The sequence below is a fragment of the Rousettus aegyptiacus genome, unplaced genomic scaffold (assembly GCF_014176215.1).
Source record: "Rousettus aegyptiacus isolate mRouAeg1 unplaced genomic scaffold, mRouAeg1.p scaffold_m13_p_16, whole genome shotgun sequence".
NCBI lineage: Eukaryota > Metazoa > Chordata > Mammalia > Chiroptera > Pteropodidae > Rousettus > Rousettus aegyptiacus.
The window spans coordinates 28,452,284-28,473,219 of NW_023416291.1; the positions used below are offsets into that span (position 1 = coordinate 28,452,284).

General features: G+C 38.8%; 1 protein-coding gene across 4 annotated transcripts in view; it reads left to right on the top strand.

Moving 5' to 3' along the window:
* Nucleotides 1–20,936, top strand: part of DOCK5 (dedicator of cytokinesis 5) — a 180,498-nt gene that overhangs the window by 29,911 nt on the left and 129,651 nt on the right. For 3 of the 4 annotated variants that reach the window (XM_016148166.2, XM_016148169.2, XM_016148168.2), the window contains exon 2: nt 16,450–16,533. In XM_016148166.2, coding sequence (XP_016003652.1) covers nt 16,450–16,533 — 84 coding nt within the window. Of the gene's footprint in view, nt 1–12,074; nt 14,332–16,449; nt 16,534–20,936 lie in introns of those variants that run through there. The other variant, XM_016148167.2, reaches the window with a different exon arrangement.

Sequence of the window (20,936 nt, forward strand, 5' to 3'; positions counted from 1 at the left end):
TCATACTAATTTGGCATTATATCTTAAAGTCATTGCAAAATCCAAGATCATCTAGATTTTCTTCAATATTATCTTCTAGTTTTATAGTTTTTCATTTTGTACTTAGGTCTAAGATCTATTTTGAGTTAACTTTTGTGAAGAATGTGAGATCTATGTCTTAATTCATTTTTTTACATGGGATTGTCCGGTTCTAGCACCATTTGTTGATAAAGACTCTTTTCTCCATTATATTGGCTTAGCTCATTTGTCAAAATCAGTTAACTGTATTTGTGGGGCCTGTTTCTGAGCGCTCTATTCTGTTCATTGATCTACTTGTCTATTCTTTTACCAGTACCCCACTGTCCTGATTATTATAGCTTTATAAGTAAGTCTTGAAGTCAAGTAGTGTCAGCTTTCCAAATTTGTTCTTCTCCTTCAATATCATATTAGCCATTCTGGGTCTTTTGACTCTATATAAATGTTAGAACTGGTTTGTCAATATCCACGAAATGACTTGCTGGGATATTAACTGGGATTGCATTGAATCTAAATATATCAAGTTGGAAAGAAGTGACAACAACAAGTGACGTTCATGAGCATCTCTCCATTTATTTAGTTCTTTCATTTTGTTCATCAGAGTTGTGTAGTTTTCTTTATACAGATCTTGTACATATTCTGATAGATTTATTTATACCTAAGAATTTCTTTGGGGGGGGGTGTGCTGATATAAATGGTATTGTGCGTTTAATTTCAACTTTCACTAGTTAATTTCACTTGTATCCTACAACCTTGCTATCTAGTTATGTGCTACATAACGTTTGGTCAACGATGGACCACATGCATATACAACACTAGTCTCATAAGATTAAAATGGAGTTGAAAACTTTCTATTGCCTAGTGACCTCATAGCCGTTACAGTGTTGTAGTGCAACACATTACCCACGTGTTTGTGGTATGCTGTGGTAAACAAACCTGGACTGCCAGTCATTTAAAAGTATAGGATACACAATTGCACTAGTGGGCTGTGCGATCTAGATTTTTGTGAGTGTGCTCTGTGATGATCACAGAACTACAAAATCACCTAACAACATATTTCTCAGAATGTATTGCTGTTGTTAAGTGATAAATAACTATAACTACTTATTAGTTCCAGGAGCTTTGTTTTTAAAATATTTTTTGGATTTTCTACGTAGATGAGTATGTCATCTGCAAATAAGGACAGTTTTATTTCTTCCTTCCCAATCCATATACCATTTATGTACTTTTCCTTATCTTACTGCATTAGCTAGGACTTTCATTATGATGTTGAAAAGGAGTGATGACAAGAGTCATTGTTGACTTTGTCCTGATCGTGGTTTGAAAGCTGCTAGCTTCTCACCATTAAGCATGCTATTATCTGTAGGGTTTTTTTTTTTTTGGTAGATATTCTTTGTCAAGAAGAGGAAATTCCCTTCTGTTCCTAGATTACTCAGAGTTTTTATTGTGAATAGGTATTGGATTTTGATAAATACTTTTCTCTGCATCTATTGATATGATCATATCAATATATTATAATTTTTTCCCTGTTCATGATTCAGTTTTCATGTCATTTATGGCCTTTTGTTCTATGGGAGTTTTAATTTTTATCCGTCCAAACCTACTGTAGTCTTTTTATTATCTGGTCTCGTCATCATTTAAGAAAGGCTTTTTCCAAAGTTTTGAAGATATTGTTCTATATTTTTTAGTACCTTTATGATTTTATTTTTTACCTTAAATCTCTAATCCATCTAAAACTTATTTTCATATGATGTGAGGACACATCAATCTTCTTTTTTTCCTACCCAGGAAAGCAATTATTTTAACAACATTTATTGAATAAATTATTATTACTGTATATTACTTGAATTTCCAGTTTTATCATTTACTATTTTTCTATATTCAGCTCTATATCCGGGTTTTAAAAATTCTGTTCAACTAACCTAAACAGTCTCCTTGGTTTCATTACAAAAGCCTTAGGTGATTTTAAAATGTCTTAGGGCAAGTCTCCTTTTATCAATTCTTCATTTTCAGAACATTCTTCATTTTTTTACTCACTTATTTTTCTAGATGAACTTCATTATCATTTATATCTAAAAGTCTTTAAAAACCCTTTGGGATTTTAATTAATCTAATTTAGTATATGTTTTATTTAGAGCATTGAAATAATTGAGATCTAGTAATTTATCTTTTCTTATAGGAACATCATATATTTCTATTTACTTGGGTCTTTGTGCCTTCTAATCTTTTAAACAAAAAAAATTTTACCCAAGAATTCTAAACTCAGCTAAACTTGAAGGCAACAAAAATTTACAGATATAAGAGCCAGAAATATATCCTCATCGCAAACAAATTACTTGGAGATTGTCTCAGTCCATTCAGGCAGTGATAACAAAACACCAAAGACTTATAACCAGGGGAACTGTATTGCTCACCGTTCTGGAGGTCAGAAGTCTGAGATTAGGGTGCGGGCTGGCGTGGTCCGGCGAGGGACCTCTTCCAGGTCTCAGACTTGTGGTTGTATCCTCACATGGTGGAAGAGGTTAGCTAGCTCATTTATAAGGACATTAATCCTATTCATGCGGGTTCCACCGTCATGGCCTAATCATCTCCCAAGGCCCTACCTACCATATCATCACCTTTGGGGGTCAAGATTTCAACATATGAATTTGGAGTGGGGACACAAACATTTAGAGGTAGTAGAGACTTAATCTACAGATCACTCTAAGTAATGCAAAAATGAGGAAATAATGCTATGAAAAGATTAGTGGCAAACCAATTAGCATAAGACTATTCAAAACTAATGATTTTAAATATAGCTGCAGAGACTTGTAAATACCTCGCAAAAGGCAGCAGTGACTTTTGGAAAAAGCAGATAAATAATATAAAAATAAACAATTAACTATAATCTGACGTAATGAAACTGCCAGGTTGTGTAAACAAAAACTAGGAAGTGGTTTGAAGAGGGATCTGAGGATGTGGAGGTATACTGATTTTCTTTCTTACATAAGTTGATTCATGTGTCATTAAAGGTTTTAATAATTAAAATATGTATAGGTTCAAGAGAGTTTTTAATGTAGCAAAGCCATCATGATTACAATGAATTTATTTGTGTTTAAATTTTTTTTAATCAAGGTATAATTTACATACAGTACATTTTATTTTTTTTTTAGTGCATTGATCTGTGAATTTTGACTAATTCATTCAGTCATGCAGCTGTCACCACAGTCCAAATGTAGAGCACTTCCATCACCCTCAGAATTTCTCCCATGCCCCCTTCTAGGGAGCTCCCCTTCCAGCCCCAGGCCTTGGTAACAGCCAGCCTGTTCTTGCCTGATAGTTTTACCTTTTTCAGAGTGTTATATAGATGGAATCATGTCGTATGTATGTACCCTGTTGGGCATGGCTCCTCTCACCGAATAGAATGCGTGCGAGAGTCATTCAAGTCACATCAGTAGTTGCTCCTTTTTATTGCCGAGTAGAACTCCACTGTGTGATTGTACCACAGCTTGTTTATTCATTCTCTCGTCAAAGGACATTCGGGTTCTTTCCAGTTTTTGACGTACATATAAAGCCTCTCTATATAAAGAATTACCTTATGATATTACCAGAAAGTGAAAAAGGAAACTGGAAACCACAGAATGAGAGGTAAAAGACAAGAAAAAAAAAATGCAGAAAATAGCATAAAATAAGATATTTGCAACAATAACAATATTGTTAAATATTTCATTAATTGACAGTGAACTAGAGGGAAAAATGGCTCTAAGTTTAGGCAACTAACTTTATTCTTCCTGAAATTTCTTAAAAGGGCCAAAGAACTGTCAAGATAAGAGAAAGTCTGGGATCAGCCTTGTTTGTTAGGGAGCGCTGCCATTCATACCCCCATACTGAGCACATCTTACATACCACGTAGTGACACACACCTCACTCCACACTCACATCCCCAACCACTGTCCTGCTCCATCGGAAAATTTTCATAATATCAGAACATAATATATTGGTAAGGGGGGAAAAAAACCAGATTGGTCTGCTAAGGTATACAGACAGGACCTCACTGAAGGATGCTATCAGGAACACTGTTAGTTCCTGTTTGCGGAGATTCAATGAGGGGGAAAAAGAGTCTTCTAATTTAGGTAAGTAGAGAGAAATCTACACAGGTCCTCTTTTGTCGCTGTTGAGCAACCATCCAGAAGATGGCTGGTGTCAGGAGGCCCATGCACATGGGGCCATGACTGACGCGAGATTCTGCTTATGGGGTTTGTCTTTGCATGGAGCCCCAGGAGAGACCTGGACAGGGCGCAGCACACAGCAGTTTGTGTCGATTAAGCTCTAAATTACGTGGAACAGGTGGAGCATTGTAATCCCTGAAGTGGTGAAGCAGGCTGGGATGATTGGAGCAAGCTTGTGTTGTATTGGCCTTTTGTAAGTTACCTTTATGGATAGGATTTGGTCCAGTGGAGGAAAGCAGAGGAGGCCATTTGAACAAGGAGATTACTAAACACCCAATCAGGAATGAGCTTTGAAAATTTTTAAATCATATACATCAGTAGAAAATAGAGAACCATTGGAAGATTTTTGAGCTGGGCAATAAGACATTATATGTAATGTTAAAGTATGAGAGGGGCATAATTTTGCAGAATAATGTTCTAATACCAATAATGGTTTGTTCTTCCCATTGTAAATGTTTTAGAAATATTATTCTCCATAATAGCCCTGTGCTATAATTTTTATTATTTGTCCCATTTTGTACATGAGCAGAGACTGGAAGCAAGACAATTATTTAAGACCCAAGTATAGTAATCTGAGTTCTAGGTGATGAAGGAAAGATAAAAATGGAGGGAGAAGAAATGGAAAGCAGAAATTCTAAGATGACTATAGGTATCAAGCCTGAGCGACTTAGATTTCTATGCCCCCAGTCATCTAACTGAATGAGACCGATTTTAATACTACACTCTGTCATTATACATTTCTTCTGGGACAGAGCGGTGGGTTGGGGATGTGAGTGGGGAGTGAGGTGCATGTGACTATGTGATATGTGCAACTCGTCACAAACGTGCTGCCTTTTGTGGTACATGATCTTACCCTTCTCCACTTGTGATTCACAGAATAGAAGCAGAAATTGGAACTGTAACACTTTCCATTTGGAGCAAATACAATTACTGTAGGCCAGTGCTTACTGACTAATTCATTATATTGAAATAAAATATAACATGTTGATATGGAAGGCCAGGAAATATATTTTCATCTAGCTTTAAAGTGAATTCTATTTTTAAATGCTGACAAAAAAGCAAGCCTAGATTTCTGGTTAATATCTAATTTAAAAAAGGCATTATTTTGCTATTAACATTTAGATTATTGTAAGTTAGGTTGTTTCATGAGCAATATTTCATTTTTATGAACATTCAAGGCTAAAATACTTTAATGCTTTGGAGATATGTTGAATTCGCATGCTGCTTTACTTTTCTATGCTATTGAAATGTATGTGAAACGAAAGTGGAATTCAGGTGACTTTTTACATTTGTAAACTGATAATAGTGAAATATAATCTGTGAAACTTAGATTTTTTTCATTCTAAAATTAAATCATTGAAATAATATTTTCACCTTTCTTTAGACTAGAGGAAGAAATGAGATTGAAAAGAATTTTCCATATCTTTGCATTGAATCCACTTCAAATAATTTTATCTTGAAAAGAAAATGTTATGTGGTTGCTAAAAATATATTTGTGTGTGTGATATATATATATATATATATGAAGAAGGTGAATAAATCAGAAAGTTAGCTTTTTTTCGTTCATAGACTAACCTGATGTTTGCTGTTTTGATTCATTCAATCATTCATTCATTGAATAAATGGTAATCAATCATTTGTTTTTATTCCTCTACTGTTTTCATTGTTTATTTTAGAAGCACAATTCAATGCAAGACAAAATTTATTTTAAAGAGTACTTATGTGGCTTTGAAAAAAAGGATTCTAGATTGCTCCTCCCAGACTGCCTCTAACCAGCTATATGATCATAAGCAAGCCACTTCATCCTGGGTCTTAGTTTTCTTATAAGTGAAAGGAGCAGTTAGATCTAGAATTTCCATTAAAGTCTTTCAGTTTTAAAGGTTTCTGAAAAAAAATTTTTTTTTAAAAGAAAGGTTTTGTGGAACTTACCAATGTTTCATGGTACAAAAGGCATTTGTGTTGACAATGATTGAAAACGAACATGAAGACCTAGATATGAGTTTCAGCTCTACCACTTAATAACTTAATTAACATTTCCCCAGGGAAGAAATTTAAATACTTTACATTTATTATCCCTTAATCGTCACAAGAACCCAATATGTGAAATGCTGTAATTGTACCCATTTTACAAGTGAGGAAATCGAGGCACCAAGAGGTTAAATTATGTCTAATAAGAAACAATAAATACAGAACTGGGGTTTGGACTGAGGTAGTCTGAGTCCAGGGCTGGTATGATTAGCAATAATATAATATTGCCGACCCCTTAATCTTTCATAGATTATCTTCCTTTATCTGTAAAATGAGGTCCATTTTGCCTCTTCCTTGCTGGTTAGCATGAGGCTTGAATACAATACTATAGAGGTTCTTGAAGTGTTGGCTTCAGTGCTACCTGGGAACATGTTCAAATGCAAATTATTAGGCCCCATTTCTAACCTGCTGAATCAGAAACTCTAGAGTAGGGCCCAGTAATCTGTTTTAACAAGCCCTCCAGGTGATTATGATGCTTACTAAAATCGGAATGATATACCTGAATGTATATGTTAACACAGTAAATTTTATAAAAGAGTTTTTTTCTCTGTCGTGAATACTCTCCCCCATACATATGTACATGTAAATCTGATTTTCCTTGTTTGAATTAAATATTGAATACATAAAAGAATATTTTAAACATGAGAAGAATTAATATAAAGAGAAACAGTAATAAAAACTCACATATATTCCCATTCAATGAGATGCAAAAAAACTTCTCTGTATATTAGCCCCATACCCATGCTCCCCCCTAATAATACGACATCCCAGCCCCAGCCTGGATGTAAAAATATCTTGAAATTACTGTATTTTATTTCCACAAATATTTTCTATGGCCTTATGACATATACATGTATTTTTTAAGACTGAATTCATTTAGTTTTGCAAGAGTTTTAAATTTTATGTAAAAGCATCATCCTGTGTATTTTTCTCTTGTGATTTTTAAAAAATTTGCTCAATATTTTGTTGGTGGTATGTGTACAAACTTGGTGCATGCATTCATTTTCCCTGCTGTATTCTATGTTTAAGTATACCATAATTTCATTATTTTCCTTTCATTGGACATGGGTTGATTCTAGTTTTTGTTATTACAAACATTACTACTGTGAACATTCTGGAGCATATTTCTTGGTACGCTTGTGCCGAGTTTCTCTGCAACACTCGTTTTCAAAAACTGTTTCACCTGCAATCCTTAGGAAGATACCACTTTACATCATAACCCAGCAATTTCAGCTTGCTTATAGTATAGAGTAATACAATACAATGGATTTTTTATATTGACAAAACATTGGGTCCTAAATCTTCCTTAAATTCATCATTAGTTTTAGTAACTCCTTTGTAAATGCCTTAAGATTTTCTCTATAGATGATTGTGCCATTTGCTAATAAACACAGCTTTATGTCAGCCTTTCCAACTAGTAAGATTTCCATTTCTTTTTCTTGCCTTATTGCACTAGCTAGAACCACCATTAAGATGTGGAATAGAAGTGATGAGAGCACACATCCTAGCCTTGCTCTAGGTATTAAGGAAGCACATTTAATATTTGACAATTTGGAATGTTGTTAGCAATAGGTATATCATATATGCTTTTTATCAGGTCGAAGACACAGCTTTTTTTTTTTTTTATCATGAATGGATATAAGATTTTATCAAATGCCTTTTCTCCATTAATAGAAATGTTCATATTTTTTTCTTTTTTCATCTTAATGTAATGTGGTGGATTACATTGATTTTTGAATGGTCCTAGGTTATTTTAAGGTATGTTATGTAGTTTGCAAATATTTTGTTTTTTCTAAATATCTTTCTGTTACTGATTTTTAATTTAATTCTTTTATAGTCAGAGAACATGCTTTGTATGATTTGAATCCTTTTCAGTTAACTGGGACTTGTTCTGTTGCCTGATCTATATCATTTCTGGGTCTTTTTCTGTTGATTCATTTTTCTTCTAACTATAGATGATATTTTACTCCTCCTTTGCATGCCTGGTATTCTTAAACTGGATGTCAGACGTTATAAATTTTATCTTGTTCTGGGATACATTTAAGTCATGAGGACACGTTTTTCTTTCCAGGTATGCATTTGCTTTTTGTTAGGTGGGACCGCATAGCCTTTAGCCTAGAGCCAGTTTGGTTACACAACTAAGGCAGTATCTTTGTGAGTACTCAACCCAGTGGCCACAGATCATCAGGTTTCTTAACTTGGGCTGTGGAGAATGTGAACTGTTCCTACCCTCGTGTGAGGGTTGGGAATTATTTCCTGTGCTTTTCTAGTGGTTCTTTTCCTTGGCCTTGGTATTCTTTTCACATGCACATGCTGACCAGTGATTGTCTGTAGACTTTGGTGGGACTTCCCAGCCCACTCCTCTGTGATTCTCTGCCCTGCACATTTTAGCTATCTTTACCCTCTTGGACTCTCAACTCTCTTTCTTCAGCTCAGGGTGACTACTGGGCTCTGTTTGGGTTTCTCCTTCCTGTCCTTTTTCCTGGAAGCTCTTTTCAAGCAGGAAACACAGGCAATTGCAGACTTCCCTTATCTGTTTATGCTCTCTCAGGCATCAGCCTCCTACATTCCATGCTGTTAAGAGTCTGAAAACTCCTGTATCATATAATTTGCCCATTTTTTAGTTGTTTTTAAGACAAGATGGTTCATCTGATCCCCAATGGGTTCCCTGGTCCACTGTGGCCACAAACAGAAGTGAAATACATAGTTCTTTTAAGAAAGAAAAATATTCCAAGTTCATACTGATATTTCCAATTCAGATAGATTAGCCCAGAATTATTTACCTTTTTTTTTTTTTTTGATTTTGTACTTGTCTTCTCTCTTATGCTCAAAAATCTTAGGTCCTAAGACATTACTGATAATTTCTCATTTTTATGTTTCTTCTCTTTTTATTCTTACAGCAGCCCTAAGAAGTGAACAAAATAGCAATTGAGAAAATATCACAATTGAATGACTTGCCTAAGAGTCCAGAATGATAGTTTTTGGCCAACTTGGAGAAAGTATCTTCAGTAGCCTGACTGTGATTTTGTTTCACCTTGGTCTATCACTACACACACACACACACACACACACACACACACACAGAGACACACACACACACACACACACACACACACACACACACACCTTCCATTTCCTCATTTATGAAACAAGGGGATGTGAGTGAATGATTCTCCAGATCCCTTCAGTCTCTTGCTTTCTGTTTGCTCCTCTCATTCCCTCGAGCCTCGTGGCCACATACACATACATTCTGTTTTCTCACTGTGCTCGCAGTAGGAAGTGACTCTGGTGTATATAGTACTGAAGAAGCTGGGTGCAGTTCTAAGACCCTCCCGAATATGATCTGTGGGGTAAGGGCAACTGGCCTAACTTGTCCCAGGACAGGCCCTGCTGAAATGTTGAGTGCAGGTCCAAAGCTACTGTTGCTCTATTTGCATTTTCAGGTTGATGATTGTAAATTATGGGTTTTGCAGCTTGTATGGAGATAATGACATTTTCATTGTCATTTCAAGGTACTTGTTCTAGATTCCACGATAGTCGGTGGCTTTTATCTTCAGATTCGCTATTCTTCAATTATGATTTCTGTCTATAGGTTAGACACAGTGGACTCAACACAGTCTTAGATCTGAGTATTTTTATCTTAAATCTGTTTAATTTTAATTTAATAAGAACATATACCAGGAAGAACCTGATAATAATACCTGTTCAATTGGGGAAGGTGTTCTGAGTTTGTTAGAAAGTTAGATTTTTTACTTCATCATTAAAATCCTGCGTCAGTTGCTCTCAGATTTTTTTCTCTTTTACTTTTCCTTAACAAGAAAGAGATCAATTGAAAAGGATAGAAGTGAATGGAACTATAGGCACGAATAACATTAGAACGTGTACCTCTGATGTCCTATCCAGCCTGAGAATACTACAGTGGGTCCATGACTGAGGCATCACTACTATTCTGAATAACACTCCAGTACCTCAGTTGAATCACTGCCTCCAGTACCTCAGTTGAATCACTGCAGAAATCCTTGGAAGGGGCAACAAGAAAATGGTTAAAATATTAAAATGTTCACTGACTCTCATGCTACTTCTTAGGGGAGCTCTGGTACCTAGTCGCCCTCAGAAAAATAGCTTTGCTGTTCTTAAGGACACCTGCATTTCATTGTCCAACAACCTTTCCCGTAGAAGGACTATTGAGACTAGCTTGTTCAGCTACCACGACAGTTCTTCCTGGTCCCTCATTTTCACTGACTGACTTCCACTGACTTGGTGGTGAGGATGGTAGTGTCAATCTTTGCGGATGTGGGTGCCACCGTGCTCAAAGTGAGAAGCCGGACAGGGCAAGAAAAGGGAAGGAGAAAGGGGAAGGTGACTGACATTGACTCAGTGTCCACCAGGTGTTAGTCATCGTCCTGGGAGCGCTGCATACCTTCTCTTTGGTTCCACAAAACCATGTGAAGAATGTACTATACTTGCCACCATTTTTTAGATGGGGAAGCTGTGGGAAAAAGCTCCCCGCATTTGTAGAACATAGACTTTTTGTTCTGTAATTTTCAGTTGCCTCGTTTTAGCTTTTCTCTTTTAAATAGTTCATGTAAATTTAATTTCATATTAATTTAAATGACATGACTTACATTAATCATTTGGTACTAGTGAGGAAATAAACTGTACTTGAGTTTACGTCTGTGAAATATCTCTCCAGTTAAAGATATTTATTGATTTCATCCACAAGGAGATATAATCCTTAAAATAGAGATTTCTAAAGAATAACCAATAACTGGGTCATTAAATCCTCTGACCTCCTAAACAATCTAGAGAATGAAGTTAAGAATCTTCTATGAACATGCTCCTGTGGACAGATGGTGACAATTATAAGCAAAGGTCCACATCTGATAGCTCCTGGCCTGGAAAGTTCTGAATGGAGATGCAGTGTGATGGTCATCTCAACCTAAAAAGCATAGTTTGGAGCCTTATTGGAATGATCAGTGTAAAACCGTAGATTTTTACTTCTTAGCATCAGACCTTCTATTGATTTGGAGCAAAAGAAAGCCCAAGTAGTTTTCTAATTGCATTAAATCTATGGAGAAGATAAATGATGAGCTATGGCCCCTTATTTTCTATAGTTCCAATGGCTGAAAATAGCAAGATTAATATAATAATGAAAAAGATGAAGTTTGATCACCTTTTAATGTTCTGAATAGCGTATAACACAAATCGGGACTTCATTCTGTGTTCACTGGATCTTTTGTTAGATTCTACCAAAAGACTAATAGAAAACATCGTGTTTTAGTTATTTTTCAAGGGTTGTAATTTGAGGATTCATGAAAGAGCCTAATTTATTAGAGTAAATACTAGTAGGCCACAGACTTTTCATCATAGGAACTGATCTTCATTTTGAGTCCTGTAAGTCTATTCTGTTGGTTTCTCGTTGCATAAGCTTAAGACCTCAAATTTTTTTCCCTCTCATAAGCCTGGTTTTAAAAAAAAGGCAAACTTAAAGATCTGGTAAATACAAACTATTTTACATTTCTGGACATACTGTCTAGTCTTCTTGGCTCTGCAAAATTACACATCTGTGATATAAACAGTAAGCTGCTTAGGGAAGAATTCCAGCAATTTATCTTCCCCAACCTTGCACGTAGCAGCCAGCACGGCGATTTATATGCAGCAACTCCCTGTTCTCATTTAATTTCCTCAGACAAAACAAGAGATTGTGGTGGTGCCTGCTAGTTCCAAACGACACAACTCGTTTCCCTTGCCTCTTATCACCTCATGAATCGGAGGATGTTGGAGCCATGGGGACCCTTAGAGTCGTCTGGTCCAATGCCTAGTTTACAGATGGGAAACTGAGGCCCAGACTGAGCAACTCATTTAAGGTTATGCATGTTTAAGTGGCAGAGTTGATCTTCAATTGTTCTTTGAACCCTGAGGGTTTCCTTTGTTTTCCTTCTTTGTCTTTGTAGTAGTTATTCACATCCCAGGGAGAAGACATGATCCACTGAGTGTACTAGTTGTATGCCTGTTCTTGAAACAGCACCAGACTCACAGTGTGATCACCAGCCGTTGATTTTTACCAAAAAGCTTATTTTTAAAGCTGTATTCTCATTTAATGAGAGAAATCAAAGGCAACATACTGAGAAATTGTCAGGCTCTTCTCTTTGTTTCCAGGCTATTCCAGGGCACACTGTCACCATTATGGACAAATGTGGCAAAATATGATGAATGGGCCATCACAAGACCAGTGCTAGCTACAGCCTTTCTGCTTGTAAAGCTGGGGTACTTGAGGCAAAGATGCTTACCCCTTCTGAGTCTGAGTCTACTCATTAAATAATGTGGTACATGGTACCCACCCCATACAGTTACTATATTATATATGAAATGAAGCCATGCAATACAGTAGAAGTGAGGTGTACTCGGGGGCCAGAGAGGGCACAGTTCTAAAGTGCATAGTTGGAATGAATAGATGACAGCTGCAACTGTTTTTAAGTCTTGTTGGTACTTCTTGCTCAAAACATGGAACAGTACGAACGTCCTCTTACCAGTGACTTTTCACTGCAGTGAAAGCCGTTGTTGAAGGGATGTTCTTCCCATGGGGATCTCTTTGAAAGCTTGGGCTGGGAAGGCAGATTCTCAACTGCATAATAAGACAAAGTAGCAGGAGAACCAATTTTGATATTTTCCTTTATTGAGTGGTGGAGAACCACAGCTCCTCCTTCTGAGGAAAACAGAAGTATGTTGGAGTTTGGGAAAGAAGTGAATTGATTGGTGGATTTTATAAAAGTTACTAGTGTGCCTTAAGGACCTTCTTTGGGTCTAATCCAGGACCATGAATTGTAAAAGACAAAAGGAATGTGTAACTAGGTCCCCATTTGTTAAGAGTTTACTTTCTGATCAGTAACAGATAACACTAGGGTACTAGAGACTCAGTAGTCATTTGTTGAATTGTGAATGTGAGCTTTGGAGTTATATAAAGAAAAGGTAAGTTGTTCCAGGCAGGAATAAACTATTGGTGAAACACAGAATTTAGGGGAGAATTTAAGAGTCTTAACTGGAGCAGAGGGTGGAATTTGACAGGTAATAGAAGCAAAGGTGGATAATTAAGGCTGGGATTATTTTTGGAGCACTTTGGTTATCAGATTTAGGACCTAGGACTTAAGGAAACAGATTGCTCTATGGTCTATGATGTGAGTGTGTGTGTGCGCGCGCGCATACGCATGGGTATGTGCACAACAGTTCTTGATAGCTGTTTGTGCTTGGAGCTAGATGCTGGCTTTGAGAGCTTCTGCTTGCTTTCCTGATAACTAAGAACAAGGAAGAAATGAAGTTTGGTCATTACACAACCCACTGTGACATTGTAACCTCACTACTTCCTTTTTCTATCTGGACCAGTAGAAGGAACCAGTTCAGTGGAAGACAGTGAATGGGGACTAGGAGGAATCAAGGATATGAGAGTTACATTTTCTATAGAAAGCCAGCTATATATTTAGTGGGCAAAGCATTCGAGTCAACTTTTAGACGAAAGAGTTAAACTTCAGTGGGGTAGCAGCTGTGGTCTGGTGGCCCTTAAACAGGTCCATAGATTGGAACTAACTCCTACTTCTAAGTTCTGTGCAGCTTCTCCTAACCTACTTAATCAGTCAATCCTTGGTCTGAATTTATAGTCTAGAACAATAACTCAATAGTGAATAAATGTTGACATAATTTGTCTAGGCTTCTGTGCCACGACTATAGGAGAAGACTATTGGGTGATTCCCTTCAAAAAGAGAGGCTGCTCGAAAAAGATGCGCCTGGAGGTGTGCTCCTTCCCATTCACTCACTGATTTAATGACCGTGATGCAAGGAAAAGCCTGTGGCCAAGCTGGAAACAGTGTGCAGCGCAGGCCCAGGGAAGAACAATAAGCACCTGCAATTGGTAAAGACAGGGGCAGTGGCGTGGATGCCACGTACCACATTGTTTAACGAGTAAACAGACTCAGAAGGGGTGAGCTCCTTGCCGTGAGTTGCCCTTTATAGTGACCCTTGCGGGATCTGGCAGAGGGATCGGTGACCATCCTCATGTGCTTGTCGGAGCTGCAAGATGGGGAACAAGGTGGGTTCCTTGGATCATCAGGTAAATTTCTAGAACTGAATCTCTCAGGTAGTTATTTTTCTCTGGAAGGATGCAGATTACTTACTCATCATAAGAGTGATGATAAGAAATAAATCTACTTTTTTAAAAACCAGCTTCCTTGAAGTCTCATTTACATGCCATCAAATCAGTTCATTTTAAGTATACAATTAAGTGATTTTTAGCAAATTAGCAGAGTTGAGTCACCAATACCACAGTCCAGTTTTAGGATGTTGTCAACTCCACCAAAGCTCCTGGTGCCCGTTATCCTCAGTCACTATTCCCATCCCTAGGCAACCAACGGTCTACTGACCCTGATAGATTTACCTGTTTTGGACATTGAAAATAAATGGGAGCTGAAAATATGTTTTGTGCATATGGCTTTCATTTAGCATAACGTTTTGAAAGTTCATCCATGTTGTAGCATGTGTTCCTATTTCGTTCCCTTTTATTGCTGAGTAATAGCCCATTGAATGGGTATACTATATTTATCCATTCTTTCTTCAGTTGATGAATTGTTTCCAGGTTGGGGCTATTGTGACTAATGCTGCTATATTGTACAGCCACAGGAGTGGCTGTCCTAACAATTTTCTATAAACTAAGTGGCTTAAAATGATCAAAATATATTCGCTCACAGTTGTGGAGACCAGAAGTCTGAAATCAAGATGCAGACAGGTCGTGCTCTTTACACAGGGTCTAGGGGAGATTTCATTCCTTGTCTCTTCCAGCTTCTGATGGTCGCAGCAGCCCTCGATTGCGGTCACATTACTTCAGTCTCTGCCTCCGTCTTCACATCGCCTTCCCTTCTGTGCCTCTCAGCTCCCTGTCTCTTATCAGGATACATTTGATTGCATTTAGGGCTCACCCTGGCAGTCTAAAAATGCCCCTCCTCGCAAGATTCTCAACAACTTCTATTCCCCCCTCCCCGCCCCCAAACACAAGGTAACATTCACAGGTTCCAGAAATTTGAGGGGGATTTTCTTTTTCAGCAGTAGCTATGAATATTCACATAAAGTTTTTTTTGTGTGTGTAGGCATGTTTTCATTTCTCTTCGTAGATAACTAGGAGTGGAATTGCTGGGTCATACTGTAAATGTATGCTTAACTTTTTAAGAAACTGCGAAACTCTTTTCCGAAGAGGCTGTCATTTTACATTCCTCCCAGCAATGTGTGAGGGTTTCAGTTTTATCACATTCTTGCCAATTGCCAGCTTAAAAAATTATGGCCTATGGGTGTGAAGTGATATCTCATTGTGGTTTTGATTTGCATTTTCGGTGATGACTAATGCCGTTGAGCATTGTTTCTTGTGCTTATCAGTCATCGAATATGATTCTTGGTCAAATGTCCTTTCAGAGCTCTTACACATCTAAAAATTGAGTTGTTTTCTGCGTTATAAGAGTTTTAATCTCCTGCTTTTCATAGTCTGACCCAGTCATTGTCAGTCCTAAGGACTGTGGTGATTGAGGTCACCTTCATGAAGAAGTACTGCGGCAACCCAGTTCCCTAGGGTGCCTAGAACTGGGGTATTTACCTTATGTCAGGCTGTTATCAGAGGGTAGTTAGGACCCACAAGTGGCCCTTTGGCTGCCAATCACTATGTCAGGAAAGCTGGGAGATGGCCCGCCCTCTGTCCTAGAGATCATAAGCTCAGTGGTCTTATAGTCTGGCTGTTGTCTGATGAACAAAGAGACCAACCAGTGGAACCCCACACTATATTCTCATTGTGGCCTGTTTTTTTCTTTCATAACTCTTAAATTTTAATTAAATAGTTATTTCTGTGATAATATGTTTACTATCTTTTATAAAAATCCTCGGGACAGAGACCATGTATGTGTGTTCTATAACTCTATTACTGGTCTCTAACACAGTGTGTGGTACATAGTAATCAACCAACCAGTGTGTGTGGGGTGGAAGAGTGTAAAGCACCAGGCAGGGGGGTCCAGGAAGACGTTCTCTGCTTTACTGTGGGTGACTCACATGAAATCACTAAGTAGAGGGTAATTTGTTGATTAAGTAATTCACTAACCACAGAATGTGCTATTTAATGACTTATGTCTTAATCGCCACTGATGCCATTTCCCCCTTTCTCTCTTGTTTCCAGCGATCTATAACTACAATGCCTCTCAAGATGTGGAGCTCTCCCTTCAAATTGGAGACACAGTTCACATCCTGGAGATGTATGAGGGTGAGTCTGGATGGCCTTCTGCCAGACAGGGCAAAAGGGAAAAACAGTGGAAGTTACTTATTAATAAGGCACTTAGAGCCAACATCAACATGCTTTACTTCCTGAAGGGGTGCTGGTGAAAATCCAGGAAGGACTTATTATACAATTTCATACTCAGGGCGATTTCAAAACAGCCAGCAGAGTACATGAGTGCAAACATGCCCAGACACCAGAATCAAAGTATGTGAATATGTTGGGTCCAACCACTGAGCGCAGAGGATCCGACACAGTCCTGGCTTGGGAGAGACACATGGGACACGGGGCTGGCGGGAACGCCAAGGAAGCCGATTAAGTGGCTCTTTCTACTCAGCACTAAATGTTGCCAGATTGGGGGAGAAATGAGGGAGAGACTTTCAGGGGTTGCCGAGATTCCTTCAGAGAATTAGGTCAGGGCTGCAGCTGATCCAGAAAGCCTACTGGTATATTTCCTGCAACTAGGTCAGGCTAGGGAGGTGGTTCCAGCTAATCTGTGAGTGGGCTGTAGGGCAGGACTCGGGACTCTCAGTTTGTCTGAAAAGCACAGGTTAAGTCTGCACCGCCCCGCCCCCTCCACACCCCAGACTTCGAGTCCCAACACAAGCTCTCTAAATCCAAGCAGGACTCCTCCCTGTATCCACCTTCTAGCCCAAACCCCCAGAGTGCAACAAACATGTATCAAGGCCACTCAAGTTGAGGATGAAAGCAAAACACTGCCTTTAGGATCCATTTGTTCTCTGAAGATTGGGGCAGAGGTGGGATGGGAAATCAGGCAGAGTTTTTCATAGGGTGAGGCTCGTTAGAACAGCAGTGCTGGATTTGCAAGGTCCAGCCCCCCATGTAAATGCTTGTAATGGTGGAATGGCAGAGGTGGTCATCTAGAACCTGATGTGGCTTCCTAGGGCAGGACAGGAAGATGTAGAGTGGTGACAAAGAGATGGGAAGCCAGGAGGAAAGGAAGCAGGGTGTGACTATAGAATAGCTAAGTCGTCTGCCTGACTACACGGAAGACTCTACTGTTACTGCTGCCTGCCTTTAGTTTTAGGCAGAGGGCTGGGGTTTTGCATTATCCTTCTCTTTTCTGCAAAACTCTTAAGTGTTATCATGCATCTCCCAGGGGCAGAGAGAAGAGAGGGAGGGCTGTGTGGACTCTTCCCACTCTATTCTCTTTTCCTTTGATCCTCACCATCTCAGGTCCAGCCAAACATGGATTCCATGGTGTCCTTAAGTCACCAAGACACTAAGGACAATCTAGTTATCTTTTGGGGACTTCTTTGCATATTGAAACCATAGTCCCCTCAAACCTTACTAGGTCATACCTCATTATCAGGTCCAGATTAATCCCGACAGTGGGTCTCTACAGACACACGTCTTTCCATCATACAGGTGAAAGGCATATGTGCAGTTTTTGTAACTCTTCCATATGGGCTTGAAAAGAATGTATATTTTATGTATATTTTAGGATCTTTGGGTGAAAAGTTCTATAGATGATAATTAGATTCTGATTTCTCTCTTTTTTTTTTTCAAATTTGCTATATAATTTTTTTCTGCTTTTCCTGTTACTGAGAGATATGTGTTAAATCTTCCCATGATTCCAGTTTATGTCAGTTTATAGCGATTTCAGTTTTTTACTTTATATATTCTCAGAACTGTTTTTAGGTGCATACATTTTTAGAATTATTACATTAAAGAGTTCTAACTTTTAATTCCTGTTTGTTAAACCTTTTATCATTATCTTCATCTGTATAATGTTTTTTTCCTTAGTCTGTTTTGCCTGAAATTACAGCCAATCCAGAGCTCCTGTTTTTGTCCTCCTGGCCCCGCAAGGCCATCAGAAACGCTGCTCAGCCACTCAGGAACCTTCTTTAATTCACCAGATGCTCCAAGAAAGACACAGCCCCAAATGCTGGCCCCATCTTTCTGAGTTTTAGCCTGTTTTAGATCTTGACCTGGCGATTCTTCACTTTACCATGTGCGTGTGTGTGTGTGTGTGGTAGTGCCAAACTTTTCTAATTGTCCTGCAGAATGTAGGAGGGAAGAGCAGAGATTTGATCTGAAATAGTCAATAATGTCTTTTAAATACACTTTCAAAATTCTTTTTTCATTTTTATGTGACACCAACATGTTTTTTGAAGTAGCTAATGAAAGCACTTTGTCTTCATACGAATAGTAAATTTTAGTGTGCATACTGTTTATACTTTGCCAGGTAGCCTCCCAGTTGACCGGTGAACATCTCTAAAGGTATTGTGTTCATACGGACAAGCCAAGGTGGTCACTGAGCTTGGTTGAATATAAATAGAAACACAGACACGCAGCACACATCCATTTCAGGTACGTTCCAGCGCCTGCGTGCCAAGGCCACAGTGCTCTTTGCATATTGCATCTCACACAGCAGTGTGTCCGGCTGAAGTGCTGGCCCAATGATAGACAGTCATGAAAAAAACTTGTTACTTTCTCAGTGCTACATTTTGAGTATGATCCAGGTGCTGTAGGTGCTGACAGCAGGAAGTTGATTTTCTTGTAAATTGCTGCCATAAAATATTTGGTGTGCCAGCCGTAGAACTCTGTCACCTCAAAGAAGGACAACAGTGCCCAGTCTGTAAAAGTGGACATGTGTCAGGGTAGGAATGGGAAGATTTAGAACATGAGCTTACTGAGCTCTTTCCCCACTAAGTGGCATGTGAACTTTACAGAGATTATTGTATTGGATTAATTTTTTAAATAGTATTTATTTTATGGGATTCATTTTTTTTCTGCTTTTTAAAGATTTATTTATTCACCTATAGCATCCGATATTTCAAGGTGGTCTCCCAACCAAGGACTAATTTTTTTAATAGTGCCCGCCTTGCCAGAGGCAGTGATAGGTTCTTATATCTATCGGCTCAGTACTTAGAGTTCTTGGCTGGGTTTTCAAATGCCTTTATTATTTCAGGCAGCCCAGGACTAAGCGAGGACAGGGGTGCTTTGCAAACATTAAACATGATGGAAATGCTGAGTAATAACTTGTGTTCTCTCCCTCCTCCCCCCATCTCCTCTTTCCTTAAAAAAAAAAAAAAATACATAAATAAAATGGAAACACCCACAGTGCTGCCAGATGGAATTTTAGGGTAGTGTTTGGCACTGGTTCATGCCCCCCTTAGCACCCCCCAGGGGTGCTGTGTCTTCAGCTTCCTGTCAGATCTGACTCCTGGGGCCCACCCGCCCCCCACACTTTGCTCCACCCCTCCTTTGAGATATTTGCACACCAGATCTGTGTGTGCTTTTTTGGTGTGGACATGAGTCCACCCTTCTGGAACCCAGACATGAAAAATTCTTTTCTGCCCTCAACCCACACAGAATACCACTCGAGTGGTATAGTCTCTCCTTTTGCTGTTTCCTGCTCTGTGGTTGAAAGAACAATTACGAAAGTGGGAGACAAAGCAAGCTCCTCCTTCATCTGCAGGTCCTGTGCCTCGCACAGCTCCTGGCATGCACTAAGTGCTCAGCAAAAGTCTGTTGAATATATGAGATAAAAAAGGAGCTGAAGGCAAGCGTGTTGGAGCCAGGCAGCCAGTGTGGAGAGCGAGGGGACGAGGGCGGCGCACAGAAAAGCCCGGATGTTCCATGGCGGGGGGGGGGGGGGGGGGGGGGGGGGGGGGGGGGGGGGGGGTTCCTGTTATCCTTCCTCGAGGCACACGCAGGGGGCTTCAACATCCCCTGTCCTCCGCAGACTGCGGAAGGATTTGGTTATTGCATGAGCTTTTTAAAAAAAATTGAGATGTATTTCAACTCTCATACAGTTTACCCATTCGAAGTATACAGTTCAATAGTTTTTTTATCAAGTACACCATTCAGAGTTGGGCAACCATGTTCACTATCTACTTTCAGAACATTTTTATTTCCCTGGAAAAAAGCCTGTACCCACTGGTGTCGTTACCCCTCAGCTTCAGGCAACCGCCAGCCTAATTTCTGCCTCTCTCTATTTGCCTATTCTAGACCTATCATGTAGATGGAATCAAATATAATATGTGGTTCATTGTGGCTGACTGACTTCTCCTTCGCATAATAGTTTTGAAGTTCATCCATGTTGTAGCATGTGTCAGTATTTCATATCTTTTTATTGCTGAATAATATTCATTTTCTGCATATATCACATTCATGCATATATCACATTTTGTTTATCTATTTATCAGTTGATAGACATTTGGGTTGTTTCCACTTTTCAGCCATTATGAATAATGCTGCTGTAAACATTCGTGTACACATTTTTGTGTGGATGTACGTTTTCATTTCTCTTGGATATGCCTAGGAGTGGAATTGCTGGGTCTTATGGTGACTCCATATTTAACCTTTTGGGGGACTGCCAGACTGATTGCTTGTTTGAACACAGCCCAAAAGAGAGAGCTATC